This window comes from Chiloscyllium punctatum, chromosome 5 (assembly GCF_047496795.1).
Source record: "Chiloscyllium punctatum isolate Juve2018m chromosome 5, sChiPun1.3, whole genome shotgun sequence".
Lineage (NCBI taxonomy): Eukaryota > Metazoa > Chordata > Chondrichthyes > Orectolobiformes > Hemiscylliidae > Chiloscyllium > Chiloscyllium punctatum.
The window spans coordinates 110,659,991-110,687,661 of NC_092743.1; the positions used below are offsets into that span (position 1 = coordinate 110,659,991).

General features: G+C 40.7%; 1 protein-coding gene across 4 annotated transcripts in view; it reads left to right on the forward strand.

Moving 5' to 3' along the window:
* The window catches only part of LOC140477346 (dual specificity calcium/calmodulin-dependent 3',5'-cyclic nucleotide phosphodiesterase 1A-like), a 647,210-nt gene that overhangs the window by 518,639 nt on the left and 100,900 nt on the right, over nt 1-27,671 (forward strand). For all 4 annotated transcript variants that reach the window (XM_072571037.1, XM_072571039.1, XM_072571041.1 and 1 more), the window contains exons 9-11: nt 2,245-2,345; nt 12,793-12,921; nt 23,031-23,132. In XM_072571037.1, coding sequence (XP_072427138.1) covers nt 2,245-2,345; nt 12,793-12,921; nt 23,031-23,132 — 332 coding nt within the window. The remainder of the gene's footprint in view (nt 1-2,244; nt 2,346-12,792; nt 12,922-23,030; nt 23,133-27,671) is intronic.

Below are 27,671 nucleotides of genomic sequence, written 5' to 3' on the forward strand. Positions count from 1 at the left end.
CTCTTTTCTAAGTTTTAGTGCTTTCCCAAATAACCAACTCCATTTTGGTTTTCACAAATTAGGGTTTCCCTCTACTTGGCAGAAATGTTTCACTGCAAATGAATGCTTTGAAGAGATCCCTAAAGCAGTTTCAGTTTCTTCTCAGGAGTTTCCTGTCATGCCTGTGCTCTGAATAGAGAAGATGCTTCAGAGTCTGGAGTTAGACTTGCTATCGATGTGTCCTATCCAGCCGAGCTGGTTCTGAGTGATTATTACTTTGATACTGAGCATTTTGTCTTGGGAGAGGATGAATTGAATTGAATTGAATTTATTGTTACGTGTACTGAGGCACAGTGAAAAGCTTTGTCTTGTGAGCAATACAGGCAGATCACAGAGTTAAATAGCATAGATAAGTAAATAATAGGTAAACAGCGGCTAAACAAAAGCACAGGTACAGGCGAATGCTAAGAGTTTAAGATTCCATTCAGTATTCTAACAATACTAGGGTAGAAACTGTTTTGAAATGGACTGGTGTGTGTGTTCAGGCTTCTCTACCTTCTCCCAGATGGTAGAGGTTGTAGAAAAGCATTGCCAGGGTGGAATGGATCTTTGAGAATGCTGGCGGCCTTTCCTTGACAGCGGGGCTGGTAGATTGATTGTCCAGGCCTTTGTGAATGTCCAGGCCGAGTTCACCACTCTTTGTAACTGTCTCCGATCTTGAATGGTACAGTTGCCATACCAGGTAGTGATACATCCAGACAGAATGCTGTCAATGGCGCACCTATAAAAGTTGGCAAGGGTATTCACCGTCATGCTAAATTTTCTCAGCTGCCTGAAGAAGAAGAGACGTTGTTGGGCCTTTGTAACCAATGCGTTCACATGAAGAGTCCAAGAAAGCTTGTTGTTGATGACCACTCCCAGGAGTTTGACACTCTCCACTCATTCCACCTCTGTGCTGTTAGTGTGTAGGGGGGCATGAGTAACATCCTGCCAAATGTCAATAATGAGTTCCTTGGTTTTGCCGACATTGACAGCCAGGTTGCTCTCAGTGCACCATTTTTCCAGGTCTTCCACCTCCCGTCTGTAGTCTGTTTTGTTGCTATCTGAGTTTCGACCAACTATGGTGGTGTCATCAGCGAACTGGTAAATGGCATTAGTCTGGTATTTGGTGACGCAGTCATGAGTATACAGCGAGTATAGTAGGGGGTTGAGTATGTACCCCGGGGGTGGCTCCAGTGTTGAGTGTTAGTGAGGATGAAATATTGTCCCCAGTCTTCACTGTTTGTGCCTGTGGGTCAAGAAACTGAGGATCCAATTGCAGAGAGCAGGGCTTAGTCAGAGATTACAAAGTTTAGTAATCAGTCTCAAGGGGATAGTAGTGTCGAAGGCTGAACTGTAGTCAATGAGTAGGATTCTTAATTGGCTTTTCTTGGTGTCAAGATGTCCTGGGGAGGAGTGATCTGACATGGATCTGTTGGTCCAATAGGCAAATTGGAGTGGGTCAAGAGTAGTGGGGAGGTTGGAGTTGATTAATGCCATGACCAGCCTTTCGAAGCTCTTCATGACCACTGAAGTTAGGGCCACTGGGCGGTAGTCATTGAGGCATGTTGCATCAGCCTTCTCAGGCACAGGATGCTGCTGTTGACCTGCCTTTCTTGCCCCAGGATTTGAAGGATCTTGTGAAGGCACTACTGATGATATTTCAGCAGTGCTGTGGGGTGTCTGTTGTAGGTCATTTCATGTTTCTGAAGCATGCAAGAGCTTGGGTTGTCAATCCTCCTTGTTGAACTGTGGCATTAACATTAGACTTTCCTCTTCAAATACTCTTCTCATTTCCCTGACATGTTGGAGCAATATAAAAACCGGGGTCAAACAAATCTGTGAACATAAGACCTTCAACACACTGATGTATTTCATTCATAGTGATAGAGCACACGTTAATTTAGTGCACACATGGTAAATATATACATTGCTGTTGTACACACTGTAACGGCATATTCAGACAGAGACATTGCAGACAGTTTGATGCAGCATTGTATGAATGCAAGTCATTCTGGATTTCTGTTACATGTATGAACCCACATCTCCCTGCATAAAAAAATGTTTGAAATGCAATTTCCCAGGTTGTTGTGTGCTGTGAGAGTTCAATATTGTTAATGTGCACATGGATTCTCGGTTGATGCACTAAATCAGCAGGTGAACCTTTTGCTTGAATCTACAAAAGAACAGTTCATTATCTGTTTTCCATTTGATTGATTTTTGTAGCACTGGATGACAGAACTGGAAATCTTCGCCATGCTATTTGCAGCTGCTATTCATGACTATGAGCACACAGGAATGACAAATAATTTCCATATCCAGACCAGGTAACGTCGAGATTAATCATTTACTTTCTTCCGTAGAAAACTTGTTTATGGCTTGTTGCTCAGACAAATCTTCCTTTCAATTAATGTTGGAAAGCTCATGCTGAATTCTTACTGTTGGTGCTTTGTTCACTATTTTCATGCCTCATCAAGTCAAGATGCTGTGCTGAAGTGGCCCTCCCACTAACTTACAGGTGCATCCACCTCTGTTCCTACTAACCAGAGGCTGATACAATTCAGTCCTATGAGTTCAAATCCCACTGTGTTAGCTTGTGAAATTAACTTAAATCTGATGATTGGAAAACTGACATTTCAAAAGGTTACCAAGCAAGTGGCCAGGGGTTTCACAAATGTCCTTCAGGAGGAAGAACTTGCTGTCTGTGAGAAACGAAGCTCACTCACTTCAATAATTTCAGTCCACGACAAGATCTGAAGCAGTAGTATTGTTTATTACGCTCTTGCAAGAGGGGTGTGGTGTCTACTATTTACAAGGTAGTCACACACACACACCGAGTTTAATGAGTACACAATATTTATGTAATTCGTTTCTCTTCCCTCCTCCCATTGCTCCTCCTCTGTGTACATTTCCCACTACTCTAAGCCTGACGCCCACTACTCTTGTTTATCTCTGAACCCATAGGCCTTGTCCGTGGCTTCACAAGGCCGTTTGACTACCTCCCTCTGTGGTCTTATTGTTATATATTCTTCTTCATTGCCATCTGTTTCTGTGCTAGCCAAAGCAATATTTCCTTTTATTCTTTGCCCATACTGGGCCTTATGACCTCTTGATGTGTTTTTTTTTGCTGAAGCGGGAAACAGATGCTTGTAACTGTTTGTACTGGCATATCTAACTTAACCTCCTCCCCTCACAGCACCTTATCTATTTGTCTGTAACATCTACCATTGTTTGCAGGCACATTTCATTCTTGTATGCACATTTTAGCTAATACAAAAACATTTATATACTTCCTTCACATAGTTTTCATTCTTGTTAACTCAGCTCTTGGCTGAAACAATTATACACTGGTGTGAGTTCATTTACTTGCATAAGCAATTATGATTGAAGAAGTAACACTGCTTTACCTATATCCCACAATTTCTCCCTTTTTCTTTAATTATCATTTGTTATCTTCTGCATTTTTCTTTTGAGCATTGCCCCCAAAATTCGCAAGCATCATTTCAGAGACTTCACGAATCTTGGTCTCACTCATCCCCTCATTATTTGATAGATAAAGTTCCTCTGCTTGATTCCCTTTTAGGGGCATTTGTTTCATTAAGGCTGTCTAAATCAGTCTTTGGGTGAGCCCTCGTATACAGGGTATGATGCAACAGCCAATGGCTACCAATACCCCGGCTACTACTATTAGGGAAGTAAGGATGGAAACCACCCCCCCTTCAATTTTCCAAACCAAGATTCAGGCCATCCCGTGAGAGATGTGTCTACTTCTGAATTCTCAGCCAGCTCCTCTGCTAAGGTAGTCAATCCCCTTAAGGCCCGAGTAATTGAACCATCAGGTGCAGTGTTATTAGGGATAAAGATACAACAGCTTCCTCCTAACAACACACACACACACAATTTCATATCAAGGGCCATTCTATTTTCCCATGCTATCCTACTTGTTGCATCAAGCTGTTCTGATATTCCTTTAACCGCATCTCTTCTTTAATTTATAAATCGCTGCTGATTATAGAAAATGTAAATTATCCAATCTACATTTTTATTAATTGCTACCCACCAGAAGAGAGCTGGCTCAAAGCCTGCTGCAATCTGGTTGCGAGCCTTGAACTCATCAGGTACCCCACCCCTTGGAACTCCTATTGAGTCTAGATAAATCCTGTCATCAAAAGAGGTGTCTAACCGTGATCTCTTACTCCTTTCCTTTTTCTCTACTATCTTCTACCTTCTCAAATACCAGGGTAAATGGAATTGCCAATTATACAATTGCACATATCCCTCTCCAATTCGGAGGTAGGGTGGGTCTCAATATTTTGCCTCCACAGTACCACCACAGATCCGCTCAGGGAACCTTCAGTGCTGAGTAGTTCCCTCCCTTGTCCATTTCAGTGACATTCTTAATCTCTGCTCCCCCAAGTCTCTGGACTGATTTGTACCTTGCCAACACACACACGACGTGTGATTTCCAACTGTGGCTGAAAACGTGGGGGGGGAGGAGGGGGGCGCTTTTAAATCTTTCTTCTCCAAATGGAGGGAACATCAGAGATAGGGAGGTACAGTTCCTATCATTCCATGCAGTCTCATCCTGATACAGGGCTATCATACATTTCATGCCCTTTCTGTCTCGCTTCCACCCGAGCGGAAAGGGAACCACTTGGGCCACAGGTCTACCAGAGGCACATGCATAACAATTGCTCTTGTTCAGACTTTTTACAGTACACTTTACCCATTCAACCCAGGCATTTGCATCCCCGTATCCTGTTTCTATTTTGATCGTCTGTTTCAAGTCCTTCACCTCTATAATTTTTACCACTTTAGGGTCATCAGGAGGGGTGAAAGGTTGTATCTTATTATCCAGTAGTTCTGTCTGCTTTCCCTTTCCTACGCTAATTCGAAAACAACAGCCTGAGAAATCCTTCCCATTTGCTTTCATTTCTATCCCAAATGTTTCCCCCCCCCCCGACCAAATCACTGCGTGCCTTGTGGTTCCTTTATCATTAGGTATATTGGGTTACACTTTTTATCAGGACAGTCGAGAGCTGGTTGGAAGGGGGCCCAGTGTACTGTGACAAGACCGTTATACTAAGTACCATCCCCAAGGCCATTCCCGTAGGACTTAAGATGTATCTCTGAGCTGCTGTACTGTCTCTGATTATCTACATCTCCACAATTTACTAAGCTGCATGCATCGGCATCTATTACTTGCGGATTATCAGACTTAGGGACCATTAATAACACGTATGAAAATAATGTTTGACAAAATCTCAATACTAAGAGAGCTTGTATCATAACCCTAAGCATCCCCAGCATTTTAAAAATTGTGCTGAAGTACCAAAAGACTTGATATACAATCCTACAGAAATAATCCCACGCTCGTGTCCCCACTGTATAATCGGTTACTCAAAGTCTCTTTAGCCTGAGTTTCAGCGGTTCTTGTGCTAATTCGGCTGTCCAGGCTTCTTTCTCAACTAGAGGTTCCACTGGCCCTTTGATCAGAGTGTAGTGAGTCCAGCCTTTTTCTGCCATTCTTATCACTGTTTCAGTAGTTAAGAGAGCCTGGTACGGCCCTTCCCAGTCCAGTTGCAGTTTAGTCTCTGTCCATGATTTTACTAAGACCCAATCTCCCGGTCGGATCGGATGAACAGCGAATTCAAGGGGTGGAGTCAGTGCCAATGTTTCCTGAGGAAAGACAAAGAGGAGGACAAGTCCAGTATATACTTCTTTAAGAACAAATCTTTAGTTTCTGGGATTGGCAGTGGCCAGAGATAGGAGCTTCCTGAGGACCTGGGACAGTAGGTATTAAGGAATAAACCACTGCTTCCTGTGGATTCAGGGCTGCTTCTTTAGTTACCTCATCAGCCAGTAATGTAGCTTTCCATTCTTTAATTAACAATGAATTAATGCAGTCATGTTTTAAATTAACCATGAATCAATATGACAGGTCACTGAGAATGTGTGAAGGGATCCTGCCAATTAATATTGATTCAGGCTCACACAATCGATTTATTCTAAATATTAATTATTAATTATATATTATATAAATATAAAAATCATTATCTGTAATTCAGGGTGGAAATACAACAAATGACTAAAACATTTTTAAAACTGTAATTGCTGTTACAGTTTGTTTACTAGTCACTTGTGACTTCTCATTCCGTTTCTGTAATTGTTTTGCTCGAGCATATTCATTTTTAAGAACCTCAACAGATTTTATAGCACCGTTTGCAGTTAATTCAATCCCCAATTTTGGTGGCAGTATCTTGCCATGAGCGCAAAACTGACTCTTCGTGCCTCTCATCACAAAACTGTCGCCCCAATCCAATTAACTCTTTCGTTCCCGCTGCCTTGGGTTTAAAATTTAAGGATGACCTTGCTGACCCCGTATCGACTAGAAAAACTTCGTCCTCTCTATAATGTCCCACCTTTAAATTTATCAATGGTTCCTGGTGGATCCCCGGGGGCAGGAAACCCTGACACCCTATTCTTCATCAAAATTCATAAACGGCACTGCCTTTGCTTCCTTTTTCGGATCTGGACACTCTCTCTTAAAGTGACCTGTATTTCCACAGTAATAATATCCCGCCTGTGGGGATTTCCACTTCGATCCTTGTTCCTGTCCACCAGACCCCTTAACATCTTGTCCCCGACCATTCCGATTTCTTTCTCCTTTTAGTTTTGTCCTTTTCTTTATTATCTCATCAACCGTGGTTTATCATTATTGTTGCCTTTTGTTTCTGCTTCTCATGTTACGTTGCCAGATCAATTGCTGACCCGATTTAACCAACTGAACAGCCTTAGGGCCACCTAATTGCCATTCTTCATCACCCAATGTTTTGTTTAGACCTTGAAAAACTTTTTTAAAGAAATATTGCAATATTTCTTGCTCCCATAATGTCAAATACCAATTCATCAATTTATGCTTGTCTAACTTTAAAGCCTGTTCCTAACTTGTAAATATATATTTATATATTATAAATTCATTTATTCAGTATTTAATATTTAAAATGTAAAATGCATACAGTTCCCAACTTTGAAATCCACTATAATTACTCAGTTTTAGTCCCTTAATTTAAATCCAAAATTATATTCCTGACCAGTCATTGCTCAATTACAATGCTATATAGGTCGTGAAATAACCGGAGCTACCTTAAAAGGATTTGTCTATTCAAGTTAGAAAAAAAAACTTCTAATGCATGAATAACGGCCAAATCCAAAGTCACAGATATTAACCATAGGATTTTTAAAATATATATTACAATCTAATATTGAACTGAAACTTCAACTGTCCTCCATAAATCGCTTTTATGTAAGGATAAAAGAGATTAATCAGAAATTGATAGTAAGGCAGTCATGACCTGTAAAAAGAACAGGAGTTAACATTTTATTTCATAGTCACTGTAAAATCCTTAACCTTAAAAGAAATCATGTTAAATTTCCATAATAAAAATCAGATTCAAAACAGTACTAGATCTCAAGGTCCAGGGAACAAAGCACAAACACTCAATCACCAACAAACAAATGTGCATTCAAACCAAATCACAAAGGGTTAAACATTCGACCAGCTGTACAGCTCTTTTCTCTCTCTCACAAACAGTATCTCACAGACACTTTCTGAGCTTCCCACAACATCTCTCAGTGCTCCTCGCTTCATCCCTCTATCTTTTGAATATTTTTCTGGATGTCTGGCCATGATTTAGTTACAAAGTTTCCTCTCAGTAGCCCTTCAGCTACTAGCCCTTCCAACTTGAAGCATAATCAGATTCCTTCTGAATGTAAGGCTGTTTTCCATTGATATATAAATTCAAATATTTGCAAACCCAGTCTTCGTCCGACCCATACTTTGGCCAGAAGACACCGGGATGAAGAATGGATTCATTACTTCATACAAAGCAACAATATTTAATCATCTTTTTCCTATCTTTTTCCCTTGTACAAGTATTATTTTTCCCATTCCACAACATCCTGTCCAACGGACTTTCTGGAGCTATGTTGTCAGGGACACCGCCTCCATTTCCATTGTCTTTTTCTTTTGTTTTCCCAGAAGCCTTTTCCTTACCCACAGCACAGCCCCTATTGAGTTCCTTCGTTAGTCCCTTATTAACTTCTAAAACTCAATCCCGGCCACCAAGGCAGTACTTAATAGTCAATTTTCTTACCTTGGTCTGTGCACAGAGTTGCCTGGCCCCTTTTTGCCGTATTTTCTATCAACCTCCTTTCACTGTCTGATTCAGATGTCTCTCTTGTGGGATCTGTACCAATCGCGCAAGGGAGCAGACCAAACCGGGACATGGGACCACTCGTCAATCGGGAACGGGACGCGTCCTCCCAGTGGCCAGGGCTAGCCACCACCATCCCCCCCACCCCGGCGGTGGAAGAATATCCTGGACGGCCCCCAATTGTGGGAAACAAAGCTCACTCACTTCAATAATTTCAGTCCGAGACAAGATCTGAAGCAGTAGTATCGTTTATTACGCTCTTGCAAAAGGGGTGTGGTGTCTACTATTTACAAGATAGGCACACACACACACACACACACCGAGTTTAACGAGTACACAATACTTATGTAATTCGTTTCTCTTCCCTCCTCCCATTGCTCCTCCTCTGTGTACATTTCCCACTACTCTAAGCCTGACGCCCACTACTCTTGTTTATCTCTAAACTTGTCCATGGCTTCACAAGGCCGTTTGACTACCTCCCTCTGTGGTCTAATTGTTATATATTCTTCTTCATTGCCATCTGTTTCTGTGCTAGCCAAAGCAATATTTCCTTTTATTCTTTGCCCATACTGGGCCTTATGATCTCTTGATGTGTTTTTTTTTGCTGAAGCGGGAAACAGATGCTTGTAACTGTTTGTACTGGCATATCTAACTTAACCCCCTCCCCTCACAGCACCTTATCTATTTGTCTGTAACATCTACCATTGTTTGCAGGCACATTTCATTCTTGTATGCACATTTTAGCTAATACAAAAACATTTATATATTTCCTTCACATAGTTTTCATTCTTGTTAACTCAGCTCTTGGCTGAAACAATTATACAGTGGTGTGAGTTCATTTACTTGCATAAGCAATTATGATTGTAGAAGTAACACTGCTTTACCTATATCCCACACTGTCCCTCGTGGGTTATCTTAAGTTTTCTGGAAGAGTTATGTGTTAGAGCTGCCCCTTGAACTGAGAAAAGGCAAAAATCACTTCAAGTGGCAGTTAAGAGACAGCCACATTGCTCATAGTCTGGAGATACATGTGGGCCAAATAAGATAAAGATAACAAATTTCATTGGTAAAGTAGTTTTTTTTAATGACAATTTATGCTCCCCATTACTGAGGCTAAGTATTAATAGAATTTAAATTTCACCAGCTGATGTGGGATTTGAACACATATCTCCAGGGTATTAGCTGAGGCCTTCTCGGTTATTAAACCAGTGACATTATCACTATGTCATCATCTCCCACAGTTTGCATTTGACTTCTGCCCTACTTTAAAGTGGCCTGGCAGGGTGCTCAGTTTTATGAACCACTGTTGCTTTTATACAAAACAGCAGTGGATCAAGGAGATGACCTTCCATTACCATCTTGTGAGGGCCAGTAAATTATATGCTTTCCTGTATCAGCTGCATTCTAGGAAGGAATAAAGTGTCATTATATGATTTATTTATTCTGCAGAATTCATTCAACCCAGGTTAAAATTTCTGTAGAGATCAAGCAATAACACAGTGGTGCTGATTCTGCAAGCCGTGATTCATTTCTTTCTTTCGTTCTGACAGTGTAATTAGTAGTTCATAAAGATATTAAATCTCGATGAAATCTTTAAAAATAAGTGGAATGGTTCTCAGTAATGGAACCTCGAATGTTTTGTTTCATCACAGCACCTTCTATTCTCTCATGTGACATTGGGTTCATTGAGTGCCAAAATACCACATAGCATAAAGTGGTAAATGACGATAATTCAATGCCCGTCGAAGTTAATACTTTGTTCCCACAAACATGTATTGAAAACATCTTCTAAGCTGAATCTGTACTACAAATATGATAATTATTTATCTTTTCATTCTAACCTGTGAGGGTTTAAGAAAATCAAGTGTATGTAGGAAATTAAGTTTCATTTTAAAACATAGATCTGTTCCAGATTATTTTTGTGCTGAAATTTGTTTTAAACCAATGAAAATACAGTTTCTATTGTATACCAAGAAGGTGTGGTAGCATATGGTAGGCCATAATTACCAGTAACCAGCAAGTGTTATAAATGACCATCAGTATTACCAGTGACCAATCAATCTTTCAATTGACCAAATCTTTATTATGGCAGATGATACAAAAATAGGTGGGAAGGCAAGTAGTGAGGATGACATAGAGTCTGCAGAGGGATGTAGACAGGTGGAGCGAGTGGGCAAAAACTTGGCAGATGAAATATAATGTGTGAAAACATGGGATTATGTATTTCAGTGGGGAAAATAAACAAGCTGAAAATTGTTGAAGTGAGGAATGATTTCAGAAAACTACAGCAGAGAGGGATTTGTGAATCCTTGTGCACAAACTCCAAAGTGCTAACACCCAAGTTCAGCAGTTATTAGGGAAAGAAAATGAAATGTTAGCCTTTATTTCAAAGAGAAAAATAAGGAAACCTTGTTAAAATTATACAAGGCATGACTTGGACCACACTTGCAATGCTGTGAACTATTTTGGTCCGCTTATCCAAGAAAAGATGTATTGGCATTAGAGACGGTCCAGAGGAAGTTTACTCATTTAATCCTAGGGATGAAATTGGGGGTGGGGAGGGTTGCCTTAGAGGGTTGCCTCAGAGACTGAGTAGACTGGGACTATATTCATTGGAATTTAGAAGTATGAGGGGGGAAATCTTATAGAAACATATAAAATTATGAAGGCAATAGATAAGATAGGTGTAAAGAGGATGTTTCCATTGGTGAATGAAACTAGGACAAGAGTGCAAAGCTTCAGAATTCAGGGGAACAGATTTATGACTGAATTGAGAAGGAACTTCATTGAGAAGGTTGTGAATCTATGGAATTCTATGTAAGTAGTTTGACACTACTTCAGTAAATGTTTTTAAAGATGAAATAGATTTATTTTTAACAGTAATGGAATTAAGGGTTACGGTTCGAGATTGTGTAAGTGAAGCTGAGGCCACAAAAAGATCAGCCATGATCTTATTGAATGACAGACCAGACTCGAAGGGCCAGATGGCCTACTCCTGCTCCTAGTTCTTATGTTATGTTATTTTTTTAGATTAGATTCCCTACAGCATGGAAACAGGGCCTTCGGCCCAACAAGTCCATACCGACCCTCTGAAGAGCAACCCACCCAGACCTATTCCCCTACATTCACCCCTGACTAATGCACCTAACACTATGGACAATTTACCATAGCCAATTTACCTGACCTGCACATCTTTGGACAGTGGAGGAAACCGGAGCAGCCAGAGGAAATCCACGCAGACACGGGGTGTCTGCAAACTCCACACAGACATTTGCCTGTGGTTGGAATTGAACCTGGTCCCTGGTGCTGTGAGGCAGCAGTGCTAACTACTGAACCACCGTGCCACCCTAATGTTATGTTATGATATGAGGCATTGTTAAATGAGCAAAGATTGAGTAGGTTAGACCTGTAATTATTGGAGTTCAGTAGAATGATAGACAACCTTATTGAAACATACACTATCCTTAGGGGGCTTGAGAGGGTAGATGCAGCAAGGTCATCTCCATTTGTGGATAATCTAGGACCAGAAGTTCTAATCTCAAGAGTACTGGGTTACACAATTAGAACAGGGAAAGGATAGACTTCATTTCTCAGAGGGTAGTGAATCTGTGGACTTATTTACTGCAGAGGGCTATAGAGGCTAAGCCATTAAGTATATTCAAGGCTGAGATAGACAGTTATTTAATAATTAAGGTTTACGTGAAAAAGACAGACAAATGGAGTTAAGCATTATCAGATTGACCATGATCTCACTGGACGATAGAGCAGACTCAGTGGGCTGAATGGCCCTCATCAGTTCCTACATATAATTAATGACTGGCCAATGTTGCTAATAAGTTGGCTTGTCATAGAATCAAGGCTATCGCTCCTCAGTTTCCAAAGTAGTCAAATAATATTGTCCATAGATGCAAATTACTATCTTTATCATTTGATAATCATTTGAGTCTCTCTTGGTGATCATTTAAACAGCTCTGCTACTCACTGATGCACCATGCCAAGCTTGCCTTCTCACTCAGAAGCATGGTTGTTAACTTCCTATTGTCTGTTCTTAGTTTTAAGAATCCTCATTGGAACAAAAAAACCCACCAACTCACTAACTTTTCACCTTGACTGCTCCTTCTTCAGTATCTTGGGAGTTCTACCCTGTTTTCAGCAATAGTCTCTATAATTCTACTATTGCTGTCATAATGCCATCATCCAGAAACAGACCTTAGCACGTAGTATATAATACAGTATACAAGCCGAATAAAGTTTATTGAATATTAATAATCAAATGGAATGCAATTATCCCATTTATGATGCATAGTAGCAAGTCAATTCTGTTTGATCTTTTTTGCTGGAATGGATGGAGCACAAAGTAATTATCTGACTCGGTGTAAACTGATGTTTAACACTGATGTCAAACAACTTGGCTGGAATTTAAATAAAAACAAATTCAACTGCTAACTTTGGTGGTCAGAACCTGAGAACTCATTTTTAAAACTATATTCAACATTGAGTAGTTATGCCTTACGTTGATTTGTGTGAACTAATGTACTGGTTTGTTTTTAATTGGAAGGTCTGATACAGCTATTTTGTACAATGACCGAGCAGTACAGGAGAGTCATCATGTCAGTGCAACTTATCGCCTGCTACAAGATGATGAGGAAATGAACATCCTGTTCAACCTTTCCAAGGATGATTGGAGGTAACAAATAGAGATCAGTAGTGAGTGAAGGCTCTTTGCTTTTGTATCAGCCCCAGGCTGTTTGGTTGAAATGAATAGATGTAGTGGCAATCTTTCTCAGTGTTCCCACAGTCCCAGCTCTCTGATTGGTTGGCAGATTTGGAGCAAATAGGAGTGGCAAAAATATCCCTGTTGGTTTCCTGTAGCCAACCTAGCTGAAGAAAGCCAAGTTTGTCCAAATGTGAATGAATGTATGACGGATAAATACATTCATCGCCAGACATTTGTTTGGCATTTCATGCTATTCAAAACAAAATTGACTCAAAACTAGGGACAGGGAGGCTGGGGTCTATTGAGTTATAGAGGTATAACTGCACAGATGAAGGCCATTTAGCCCATCAGTTATATGCTGGCTCCATGCAGAGAAATTGGTTTGGTCCAATTTCCGTTCTCAATTCCTATTGCTCTGCAAGATTGGTTCCCTCAAATTCCCGTTAAATTTCCTTGTAAAATCATTGATCATCTCTGTTATCACTATTCTTATTCCAGATCATTTCCGCTTAGAAAGTTTCTTCTCAAGTCACCATATACACTCTTTCCCAAAATTTTAAAATTGTATTCCCTAGTTGCCGCACTATCTGCTGATGGAACAGCTTTTCATTGTCCACCTCAACCAAACCAACTATTATCTTGTAGACTTCTATCAAACTCCATAAACTTCCTTGGTTACAAGGACAGCAATCCCAGGTTCTCCAATGCATTTTTTGTCCTCATAAAATTACTTATGGCTATCTCTATCTTCTTCGAACCTGTGCATCATGACAGCGATTTCTTTGTTAGAATTAGAAGAATTAGAATCCCTATTGTTGTCATTTGTTCTAAATAAACAAACTTATCCACTTGTTCTGGTGTGACGCAATCTACTCCAACTTTTACTTCATACCTGGTGCATAGGTTGATGGTTGTGGTTGTTGGAAGTCATTCATTTCAGTTCCATGTCAGATTTTCCTCAGAGTAATGACCTGAGCCCATTCACCTTCAGTTGTGTCATCAATGACCTTCCCTCCATCATATAGTCAGAAGTGGGGATGTTCTCTGGTGTTGTATAATGGTCAGTACCATTTGTGATGCCTCAATATTGAAGAAGTCCATGTCTAAATGTAGCAAGAGCTGGACATTATTTAAGCTTGGGCTGAAAATTGCCAAGTAACATTCATGACACACAAATATCAGGCAATTATCATCTCTAAAAAGATAGAATCTAACCATTGTCCCTTGAATTTAAATGGAATTACCATCACTGACTTCTCCACAATCAACATTCTAGGTGTTGCAATTGACCAGAAACTCACCAGGACTTGCCATATAAATACTGACACTTCAAGGGCAGATCAGAGACTAGCAATACTGCAGCAAGTAACTCACTACATGTCGCCCCAAAATCTGTCCATCAGCTGCAAGGCAGAAATCACGAGTGTGATTGAATACTCCTCATTTGCCTGGATGTTTGCAGTCTAATCACACTCAGATATCTTGTCATCATCCAGGACAAAATACTGCACTAGCTTGACACCATATCCACAAACATCCACTCCCTCCACCACTGATGCTCAATAGCATCAACACGATGCACTGTGAAAATTCACCAACACTCTTTAGAAAACACCTTCTACATCCACAGCCATTTTCATCTAGAAGGTCAAGGGCAGCAGAAAGTGGGAACACCACCAACTGTACATTTCCCCCCAAGTCACTCGCCATCCTGATGTATTGCTGTTCCTTCAGTGTCGGTGAGTCAAAAGCCTGCAACTCCCTCCCCAACAATATTGTGGGTATACCTACAGAGTATTAACTGTAGTGATTCAAGAAGTTAGCTCACCACTGCCTTCCCAAAGGCAACTAGGGATGGGCAATAAATGGAGAAAGTGAGGATTGTAGATGCTGGAGAGTCAGAGTCGCAAAGTGTGGCGCTGGAAAAGCACAGCATTCAAGAAGCAGCATCCAAGAAGCAGGAGAATCGACATTTTGTGTACGGCCGAAACATCAATTCGCCTGCTCCACGGGCAATAAATAGCCCATCCAGCGACTCCATGAATGAATAAAGAAAACTTTCATTTCTTTTACTGTATTCTGACCAACTAGACCATTATTTTATCTGTTTGATATGCATACTCAATCCACTCTAAGCCTCTGGTTGATTTGTGATATTTTGCTGGGAATCGTGATTCTGCAAAGATTGTTCTGACGTCAGTGTATCACAGGCTTGTTATGTTCTTGCCTCCAATTTTCACTCCTGAAAGTACATCTGGTTTTCAGAATAGTTGTTCTGTGTACAGTTAGAGAAATTGTGGTGATAACGCACAAATTTGTTGAGGTCATTAACACATATTGAGGAAAGCAGGGAGCATAACCTTGACCCCTGGTAATCCCACTATAAAATTTCCAGTTATAACATGTCATAACTTCCAAAGAGTGTGTGCAACAGTGCTCCACAACAATGCTGACAAATGAGCAAAGTTAAATCTCGTGGAATAAAAAGGACAATAATAGTAAGGAGTTACAGGAGACTGGGAAAAGTGGCTTATGGATGTTTTCAGGGTAGCAGAAGATTAGTAGCAGGGTTGTTTAGGGGTGTTGGAATGTTTTGCTCTTTTGATAATAATTGATGGTCTAGATCTTGGTTTCAAAATTTTCAGAAGATGTAGTGAATATTGTACACTGTAAGATTGTTAGTATAGAAATTCAAAAAGGCATAAACAGTTGATTGAATGGTTGAACAGTTGGCAACAATGCAGAGAAGTGTGAAGTGAATAATTTTGGTGAGGAGAACATGGGGAGATGATATAAACAAAAATAAAAATGAGGTTCAGAACCTGGGTTTTTTTGCGAATCAAATGGGATGATTTGTTGAGTGACTGGTTAATAAAGCATGCAGTATTTGAGGCTTTATTACTAAGGATGTAGAGTACAAGAGCAAGAAAGTTATGTTAGTCTTCTTTAAGGCACTAGAGTCATAGAGATGTACAGCATGGAACCAGACCCTTCGGTGCAACCCGTCCATGCCGACCAGATATCCCAACCCAATCTAGTCCCACCTGCCAGCACCTGGCCCATGTCCCTCCAAACCCTTCCTATTCATATACCCATCCAAATGCCTTTTAAATGTTGCAATTATACCAGGCTCCACCACTTCCCCTGGCAGCTCATTCCATACAAGTACCACCCTCTGTGTGAAAAAGTTGCCCTTTAGGTCTCTTTTATATCTTTCCCCTGTCACCCTAAACTTTTGCCCTCACTAATTTGATCTTTACTGAAACACATATGCATTCTGGCTATTACACTTTTTACGAGAATACAGGCAGTTGGACACTTGCAGGAAGAAATGAAGGCTTTGGTGATAGTGCAAAAAGAGGGAGGTTCATTCGAGTCATTCAAGAGGGAATTGAGTTGATAACAATTGAGTTGTTATCCAAAAGGAAGAATTGCAGGATATAGAGGATAAAGAGGAGGGTGGCACTCAGCAATGGCTTACTCAGAAAACTAACACAGATTTACTGGACCAAATGGCCTCTTTCTGTCCCATAATAATTTGAGATTCTGTGAACATATGGATATATTTAACTGGAAGTTTGGCACGTGAATTAGGGAGAAGGGGAGAGAGGATTACAACAATCAAGTTTGATGAGAAAAGATATGAGAAAGCTCATGTGGAGCATATCAGTGTAGGAAATCTTGGAGCTTTTAAGGATAAATGAAAACAGTTCCACAATTGGCTGACAGCAAGAGGTGCTCAGTTGACTTTGTATTGAAGAACTTTGTCAGGGGAGGTGTTGGCCTTTGAACACGACAGTGGTCAAGAGTAAAACTTGTAGATTTCCAATAAAGCTCCTTGCAAATTTCTGAAGTCTTTTGCTGCCTAATTCAACAAATGGATATTGGTCTGCTGCATAAAGAATGGCATGGATCGTTTGGGTTGAATGGCCTGTTCTGTGCAGTATATCCTATCTTAGCCCCTGTTGCCTGTGCACCTGCTTATTCAATGTGCGCGTCATTCTCTCACCTTCCACTGTGTGTCAGCCAACCTACCACACAGCTTCAGTCGTAGACATCTAGGTTTGTGGCATTTCCAGTCAAGTTCAAATTGGGCTATCCAGCAATTAGGCATAAATTTGCATGCAAAAACTCTCAAAGTAGCATAGGCCCATTTAGCTATATTTCAACCTTTCACCATCTTGATTTATAAGATAATTAACTGAATGAATGAATATTTTGCACTGTGTATATTGGGCAATATTGCATTTCTCAAACTTTGTGTGCACTATATGGGCTCACTGGGCTGATGCCCGAAACGTCGATTCTCCTGTTCCTTGGATGCTGCCTGACCTGCTGCGCTTTTCCAGCAACACATTTTCAGCTCTGATCTCCAGCATCTGCAGTCGTCACTTTCTCCTCACTGGTTGTAAGGCAGTCAATTAAAATTAACTAGAGAGTGGAAGTGAGAATTTTGAGAGCTAACTGCCCCATCGTTATGAATAATCATAGGCAGTGCTCAATCTTACTCCATTGCAGGCCTCTAGAACTTTCTTTCTGGACCACTCAGAACTAATTCTCAACTGTGTTCATGACTTTTGTTTCATTTGGAATCAATGAAACTCATTCGACATCCTGATTTTAGGTTAATGCAGGATACATGCTAAAAATCGAAGGTTCCATTAACAAGCAGGACAAAATATCTCAGGACAAAAATAGATAAAGTGGAGGTTCTTAATTGGTAGCATTGCTCGAAGGAGGTGAAGTGGGGAGGGGCAGTGCTCCAGAGAGAATGTTCCCGCAGGGGAAGATGAATGGCCAAAATAAGAAGAGACAGCAACTGAGTCTGGTAGACATAGACATTATCGCCACTTAAGGCACATGGGAATTTTCCAAGGAAGAATGATGGAAGGCAGTAAAAGGTAAATGGCACATTGATAAAATGGTTATGGGGATAGAGAGACCTGAGGCTTTATACAGAGTAATCTTTGAAGGTAACAACACAAATTGAGAAAGTTGCTAAAACACTATAAAAGGTACTCTGTTATAAACAGAGGTATAATGGTTGATTTTGAGGAAAGGATGAAAACAGATGCTAACTGGGTGCTGTGCTAATGAGATGTGTCTGTTTAAACGTCTTGCCCTGGTGATAAATTTTGGGGCTAAGTGGTGATTACCATAGCTCAAATATGCTTGGAAGGTACCAAAGTGGGCATCTGCATGTTTGGCATTCAAGTGCAAATGGAGCAATTTCCCTGAAATGAAGGAATGGAGTACAGTTACAAATTACGTTGGGTTATGTCTTGGAGGAGAATTTATAGGCAGTAGTGTTCCCATGGATCTGCTGCCATTATCCTTCAAAGGTCACGGGTTTAGAAAGTACTGTTGAAGGAGTCTTGTGGAGTTGCTGCAGAGAAGGTACATGTTGCTACCACTGTGGTAGGAAGGATTGAATGGTGAAGGTGGTAGAAGGGATATTTTATTATGGATGTAAACCTTTGTCAGTATTTTTGGCTGCATTAATGAAAGTATTTGGAGACTAATCCACCATAGTCTGATTTAGAAAAGAAAATATGAATAGGCATGAGCCATCTGGTCATTCAAGCCTGTTCCTGCTTTTAACAAGAGGTCAGAAGAATTAGTCATTGCTATTCATTTGCCCAGGAAAAAAATGACACTTTCTTTCCACACACTGGGCCAAGTCTTCAATGGCAGGATCAAATGAATCAAGCTTCCCAAATAAAGGCATAATGCTAAAAAAGCTTATCCCAACTCAAAGACAGCTGTTGTGAGTGAATTGTTTTCAGGAGCGTATTGTTTATCTCATTGCCACTGAAGTAACTCCACAGAAGCTGGTATTGATCATCAAAACACTCTTTTTTATACACATGCAAAGTACATGACCTGACCAGCTAGTCCCTACAGTGAGGAGAATCCCTGAGACTTGCTTATACCTATCAGCCCAGACTCCCTGATCAGCCTGGGTTAACAGCCCCAGTCAGGGAACTCACACTCAGTGATATCCACCTGGCTGACCTCGTTCCAATCACTACACACACCATTCCCATTGTTCCCTTTAATCCTAAGAGCTATATCTGTCCTCCTTGAAAACATTCAATGTTTTGGCCTCAACTGATTTATGTGGCAGAGAATTCCATAAGCTCACCATGCTCTGGGTGAAGACATTAATCCTTACGTCACTTCCTGGTCATCGGGAACATGCTTCCTGCATTTCTGTCTAGATCTTTGAGAATTTTATAGGTTTAATGACCCCCTTCATATTTCTTAACTCCAGTGATAATAGTCCTAACTGATTGAGTCTCTCGTCATACATAAGTCCTGCCATCGTCCTATCATCCCAAGAACAGTCCGGCAAACCTTCCATGCACTCCCTCCACAGCCAGCACATCCTTCCTCAGATAAAGGAGACCAAAACTGCACACAGTATTCCAAGTGTGGTCTCACCATGGCCTTGTACAATTGCAGTGGGACATTCCTGCTTCTGTATTTGAATCCTCTCCCTGTGATTGCAAACAAGTCATTTACTTTCTTCACTGCCTGCTGTACCTGGTATGCATACTTAATGTAACTGGTGTACAAGAACATCCAGTCTTGTTGCATGCCCCCTCTTCCCAATCTGCCATCATTTAGCTAATAATCTGTCTTCCTGTTTTTGCCACCAAAGTGGATAACTGCTTATTTATCTACAGTATATTTCATCTGCCATGCATTTACCCACTCACTCAACTTGTCCAATCACACTGAAGCATCTGTGCATCCTCCTAATAGTTCACGCTCCCAGAAAGCTGTGCTGTCTGCAAGCTTTCAGAAATTATAGTTAGTTGCCACATCTAAATCATTAATATATATTGTGATCAGCTGGCACTGATCCTTGTAGTACGCTACTGGTCACCGGCTAACAGTCGGAAAATGACCTGTTTATTTCTACCGTTCATTTCCTGTCTGCCAATTAATTGTCTGCCCATGTCAGTACACTAACCCCAATCCCATGATAACCTCTCTGTAGGACCTTATCAACTTCTGAAAGTCCAAATAAATCTCATCTACTGATTCCCTCAATCGATTCTTCTAGTTACATTCACAAAAAATTCCAATAGACTTGCCAAGTATTGTTCTCTTTGGTAAGTCCATGCTAACTTTGTTCAATCCTGCCACTGTTTTCCAAGTGCTCTGCTATTAAATCTTTTATAAAGGACTTTAGCATTTTCCTTACTGCCAGTGTCAGGCTACCAGTTTATAGTTTTCTATTTTTTCTACCTCCTTTTTTAAATATGGAGTTATATTAGCTAACCTCTAATCCATAGGTAGTGTTCCAGTGTCTACAGAATCTTGAAAGTGACCACCAATGCATCCACTAGCCACTTGATCAAATGTTGCCTTCAATGGTGATCATTCTCACTATACCTCTTGAGTTCAACCATGTTTTTCTCCATTGCACTAAAATTATAATGAGGTCAAGAGCTGAATGACCCTGAAGAAACCCAGACAAGTTGTTGCTGTGTACCTACTCCTTGATAGCATTGTTGGTGACACCTCCTATTACTTTACTATTTTTGAGTGAGAGACTGCTGGAAGGGTAATTGACAGGATTAGATTTATCTTGTTTTATTTTGTGGACAGAACATACTTGGTCAATTTTCCACACTGTTTAGGATTTGAAAGTGGTGGAGCTGTATTGAAACAATTTGGCTGGCGCCTGGCTAGTCCTGTCAAGGAAGTCTTCAATACTATGTTGAAGGTGAGGAGGTGATGCCCTCATTGTATTATGACTAGACTATTAATCCACAGATACAGGTAATGTCGGGGGACCTGGGTTCAAAGCTAACCTCAGTAGGTGTAGAATTTAATAATAATAATGAAAATCTGGAATTAAAGTCTGGATAACCATAGATCCATTGCAGATTGTTAGGAAAATCCCATTTGGTTCATTAATGTCTTTGAGGGAAGGAAACTGCCATCCTTACCTGGTCTGGTCCACACGTGACTCCAGATCCACAGCAATGTGTTGATTCTCAACTGTTTTGTGGGTGGTAAATCCTTGCTGTTAAAAGAAAATTACCAGAACCCATAGCCTTTGCTGTATCTGGTGCTTTTGCTGTTTCTTTCTATAATCTGGAATAATTAAAATGGCTGAAGACTAGCATCTGCTTCTAACATAGAAGAGAACTTATACATCAGCTCCTCAGCTGAATAATTTACTAATCAGCAGGAGTTTTACCATTTGGTACAACTTGCTGAGGATATGTGTCATGTGTGGGCCAGATTGGATGAGGACAGCAGATTTCTTCTCGTGAAAGACTTTCATGAATGAGTTAGATTTTTATGCAAATCTGAAAGATTTATTGCTGGTATCAGATTTTTATGACAGATTCACTAATTAGTTGAATTTAGATGAGATTGAATAAACCCCAAATACATTTCCAAAATCTGTTTTTTTACAAAATGTCAGATTGAAAATATACTGCAATGATGGAGTTCAAATCTTATCAATAAGACATTGAATCATGGTCTCATTTACTTTCTCATGTGGATGTAAAAGATCCAGTGCTACTCCTTCAAAGAAGAGCACTGAGTTATCGGCAGTGTCCCAGTCAATATTTATCCTTTAATCAACGTCACAAAAAAAAGGTAGTGAGCTTACCGTGTGTAAATTGGTTGCCACATTTCCTGTGTTGCAGCAGTGAGTAGACTTCAAAAGTACTGAATTGGCTGTAAAGTGTTTCACAATGTCCAATGGTTGTGAATGTAAAAGCCTTTTACGTTTTGCTGGAGCCTGTTATTTCTCCCCATCTATGTGATCGTATTAAGTAACAGAGGAACAGGTGCTGCTACAATGGGTGGGAGCAGTAAGGGAGACGGGGCTTGGTTGATACTCTGCTTATGTTGTGCTCAGTCATACGGGGAATTTGGACATATGCTGTTCACTGGCTATGTAAGTTTGTATTGGGGTGTGGTGTTTTTTCAGCCTGAGGTTTGGTGTGTGGGGTTAGGGCAAAGTGCTATTGATTCATGGAGAAGAGATAGTATTAGAAGTACTGCAGGTAGATCTTCTATAACACAATGGTTGTATTCTTGTGCAACCTCGTGTTATAGAAAAATCACGCTTTAGAAACAGCAGCGGCATGGTGGCTCAATGGTTATCACTGCTGCCTCACAACACCAGGGACACAGGTTTGATTCCAGCCTTAGGTGACTGTCTGTGTGGAGTCTCCCTGTGTCTGTGTGTATTTCCTCACACCGTGCAAAGATGTGCAGTTTAGGTGGACTGGCTGTGGTGAATTACCCATAGTGTCCAGGGATGTGTAGGTTAGGATGGATTAGCCATGGGCAATGCAGGGTTACAGGGACAGGGTAGGATGTTGGTTCTGGTTTCTGTGCTCTTTGGAGGGTTGGTGTGGACATGTTGGGCTGAATGGCCTTTTTCCACACTGGAGGGACTCTATAAAGTGTTGGTGATGTAATCATGTTACAGCCAACACACGTTTTAAAAATTTGCGCTTTAGGTACAGTGTCCCCAATTCGTCAATCACGTTATAACAAATTCTCATTAACAAAACCCATGTTTCAGCAGAACGCCCTGTACTTAGTGAGTAAGAGGTGATTTCTTTTTTCTATCGTTATAAGTTGCATTGATAGGATTCCCTTCAATAATGTTGAACCACTGCTAATTTGTAAACTGAGTGAAAGTCATGAAGAATTGTGGAAAATTGAAATCTTAAGAACTGCTCGTGGAGTTCTTTCAAGTTGGCTGTCAGGTGTACTTAAGCATGCTGCGGTTATTTAGCAAATGTTTTTGAAAGCAAAATCAATTGAGAACTTCTCTCTGTAATTGAAAAAAATAATACCTCATCATTCATCCTGTAACAATATTTAATTTATATACAGTGGTTAATCTTCTATTTCATTACTTCAAATAATGTATGGTATTTGAGAAGAAGACACTGAGTGACTTCGGCGAAAGAAAACATTGACCTTTTGAGGTGAATGTTACATGCCAAGATTTTGAAAAGTTAAAACAATTAGCTTGTTTTATTGAATTTGTGAGAAGAATCTCATGATTTGTCTGTTATTCTCCAAAGGGAACTGCGAGCCTTGGTAATTGAGATGGTGTTGGCGACTGACATGTCTTGCCATTTTCAACAAGTCAAAGCTATGAAGAATGCATTGCAGCAACCTGAAGGGTGAGTTATCTCTTTCAGCCATCAGAAAATCTGATGAAAAGTCGTTTGTGTCTAGAGCATTAACTGCTGTATATTTGCTTATTCATAGCTAATGTTAAAACTGCATAAGCCTTGTCCTACATCATGAATAGCTAATACTGCTGAAAATTAAAACAAGAAGTTTGAACAGCTGTTCAGGAAGTTTTACTGATCATTGCTGAATGATCCTGTTGTAGAAAGTAACTACCACAGGAGACCTGACAGGAACATTTAAACCGTATCATTGTCACAGTGATGTTGTAGGCTGTCACAGAAAGGTATCCAGTCCTGATTTTGTAGCAAAGACCAGGCCATGGCAAAATTTTTTTTCCATCTATTTAAATGAATAGCACATTCCAGTTTAAAAAAGTGCTGCAGATGCTGACGAAGTGAAATTAAAACAGAAAGTGCTGGAGAAACTCAGTAGGTCTGGCAGCATCTGTGAAAAGAGGAACAGAGTTAATGTTCTGAGTCAAACAGTTCCAAAGAACAGCCAATTGCACGTAAAAAGTTAACTTTGTTTCTCTCTTTGCCATATATGCAGGGTTTCTCCAGCACTTTCTGCTTTTATATAACATAAATGAATAAAATTCTGTTTACTATTAAATTATTTAAAGTAATACTATAGATGCATTTAAGGGGAAGCTAGCTAACCAATTTTCAATGAAGATTCAATGAAGTAGGCTAGGAGGAAAGTAATGTGGAGCAACATACCAGCTGAGAGCAATTGTGCTGCTTGGCTTGTTTCTATGTTGTAAAATCGATGTTTAAAGCAACTGGCAAAAGAAACACTGGAGACATGAGGAAAACCTTCTTAATTCAGTGAGTGATTAGAATCCAGAGTGCACTTCTTGACTGTAGTGAGGTGGATCCATGAAAGACATTCAAGAAGGAATTGGATTGTTTGGATTGTTAGATCAGATATCAAGAAATGGTTGGAAGCACTAGATACTGCTAACAAACATTTGGCCCTGGCAACATTCTGGCAATTGTACTGAGCAGTTGTGTTCTAGAACTTACTGCTCACCCCAGTCAACCTGCTCCAACACAGCTATAACATTGACATCTGCCCAACAAAGTGCCTCAGAAAACTCTGTACACAAAGAAGGGCAAATCCAACCTGGCCCATTTCCGTCCCATAAGTCTACTCTTGATCATCACAAAAGCGATGGAAGGTGTCATCCATAGTGCTATCAAGCAGCACCTGCTTATCTATAACCTGCTCAGTGATAGAGGACGTGGTGGAGGCTGATACTATTACAACATTTAAAGGCCATTTCGATGGGTATATGAATAGGAAGTGTTTAGAGGGATATGGGCCAAGTGCTGACAAATCAGACTAGGTTAATATAGGATATCTGGTTGGCATTGGCAAGTTGGACTGAAAGGTCTGTTTCCATGCTGTATATCTCTATGATTGTATGATGCCCAGTTTGGGTCCTGCGAGTGCCACTCAGCTCCTGACCTCATTACAGCCTTGGTTCAAACGTGAACATAAGAGCTGAGTTCACAAGGGGAGGTGAGAATGACAGCCCTTGATGTCAAGGCCGGATTTATCCAAGTGTGAAATCAATGAGCCCTAACAAAAATCAAGTCAATGGGAATGAGGGAATACATTCTCCAATGGTTAGAGTCATATTTGGCACATAGAAAGAAGGCTGTGGCTATCGGACGTCAGTTACCTAAACTCCGGGACATCTCTGCAGAAGTTCCTCAGGGTAAGGCCCAACCATCTTCAACTGCTTCACCAATGATCTTTTTTCTACCATAATGTCAGAAGTGAGGATTTTTGTTCAATGATTGCACAATGTTCAGAACTATTTGTGATTCTTCAGATGCTGAAGCAGTCTATATTCAAATGCAACACGATCAGGACAATATCGAGGCTTGGAAAACTGGCAAGCAACATTCTCGTGACAGAAATGCCAGGCAATGACCATCTCCTTTAAGAGACAATCTGACCACTACCCCTTGACATTCAATGGTGTTGTCGTCACTGTCAGCATGTGGGGAGTTACCATTGACCGAAACTGAACTGGACTTTACACATAAACACAGCACCAGCACAGGTCAGAATACTGCAATGAGTAACTCACCTCCTGAAGCCCATTTACAAATCATAAGTCAGGAGAAGGGTAGAACTTACACAATTAATGTGAGGGCCCTGGGTAGTGTTGTAGAACAGAGACATCTAAGGGTTCAGGTGCATCATTCTTTGAAGTTTATATCACAGGTGGACAGGGGGGTTAAGAATGCATTTAGCACACTTGCCTTCATTCCTCAGACCTTTGAGTATAGGAGTGGGGATGTGATGTTAAGGCTGTATAGGACATTGGTGAAGGCTCTTCTGGGAGTACTGTGTACAGTTCTGGTCAGCCTGCTATAGGAAGGATCTTATTAAATCGGAGACAGTTCAGAAAACATTTACCAGGATGTTGCCGGGAATGGAAGGATCGAGTTCCAAAGATAGGCTGGATCTTTTTTTTTGCTGGAGCGTAGAAGGTTGAAGGATGACCTTAAAGAGGTTTTTAAAACTATGAGGGACGTGGATAAGGTGAATAGCAAGGGTCTGTTACGGAAAATAGGAGAGTTCAAAACGAGAGGGCATATTTTTAAGGTGAGAGGAGAGAGATTTAAAAAGGGCATGAGGGCAATTTTTTGGATTTGGAGTGAACTTCCAGAAGAAGTGGTGGATGCAGACACAGCTACAACACTTAAAAGTTATTTGGGTAAGTACATGAGTAGGAAAGTTTTAAGGGATATGGGCCAAATGTAGGCAAGTAGGGTTAGTCTGGTTTGGGAACAAGGTTGGCATGGACTATTGGACTGAAGGGTCTGTTTCCATGCTGTATAACTCTATGACTCTGTGAGTGTGATGGAATATTCTCCACTTGCCTGGATGATTGCACTTCCAATAACACTCTAGAAACTTGTTGCCATCCAGGACAAAGCAGCCCGATGGACTGACACCATATCCACATATGTTCAATCACTTCTTCTTAATATCAGAAAGATGTTGTGAAACTTGAAAGGGTTCAGAAAAATATTTAGAAGGATGTTGCCAGGGTTGGAGGATTTTAGCTATCAGGAGAGGTTGAAAAGGCTAGGGCTGTTTTCCCTGGAGCATCGGAGGCTGAGGGGTGATCTTATAGAGGTTTATAAAATCATGATGGATAGGATAAATAGACAAAGTTTTTTCCCTGGGGTAGGGGAGTCCAGAACTAGAGGGCATAGGTTTAGGGTGAGAGGGGAAAGATATAAAAGAGACCTCAAGGGCAACTTTATCACGCAGAGGGTGGTACGTGTATGGAATGAGCTGCCAGAGGAAGTGGTGGAGGCTAGTACAATTGCAACATTTAAAAGGCATCTGGATGGGTATATGAATGGGAAGGGTTTGGAGGGATATGGGCCGAGTGCTGGCAGGGGTGTCTAGATTGGATTGGGATATCTGGTCAGCATGGACGGGTTGGACTGAAGGGTCTGTTTCTGTGCTGTACACCTCTATGACTCTGTGACTCTATGACTCCATCAGCAATGCTCAGCAGCAGCAGTGTGTACTATCTACAAGATGCACTAATGAATTTGCCAAAAATGTTTAGAGAGCATTTTCCAAACCCACAGCCACTTCCATCTAGAAGGACAAGGGCAGCAGACACATGGGCACATCACCAACTACAAGTTTCCCTCCTAGCCACACACCATCCTGACTTGGAAATATATCACTGTTCTTTCACTGTTGCTAGATCATAGAATTCCCTCCCTCAACATTATGGCCATACCTGCAGCACATGTACTGCAGTGGGTTAAGAAGGCAGCTCACCATTGTCTTAAGGTCAACTAGGGATGGGCAGTAAATGGTGACCCAGCCACACACTGAGATTTACATCTTTGAGGCCCCCAACACAGAGATATGCAGAACTGCACACATTATACTGCCAATCAGACTGGGCACCTTTATTTTTATTCATTCACATGATGTAGGTATCGTTGATTAGGCCAATCTTTTTGGCAATCCTTAATTACCCACAGGGCAGTTACGAGTCAACCACAATGCTGTGGATCTAGAGTCATATGTATGCCAATAGATGTTAGTGAACCAGATGGGATTTTTATGACAACTGACAGCGATGTGGTCACTATTAAATCATCTCTTTATTTCAGATTTTATTGAAATCAAATTTCACCATCCCACCTTGGTGGGATTTGAACCTGTGTTCCCAGAACATTAGCTGAAGTTCTGGATTGCTAATCTCACGATATTACCACTATACCACTGCCTCCCCTTGAATTTGTGCAGCTGCTTTCTGCCAGGAAGTCAATCTTCTATCCATGCTAACATGTCACTCACTGCTTCATTTTATTTTCCATAATCTTTGATGTGTCACTTTATCCTCAGCGCATTTTACTCCTGCACAGATTTCCAATAAATTGATTAAAGGTGATATCCCTTTGGTGAAACCATGCTAACTCTTCCTGATTACTTTGATTTTTTTTTTCAAGTATTCAGATGGTAATCCCTAT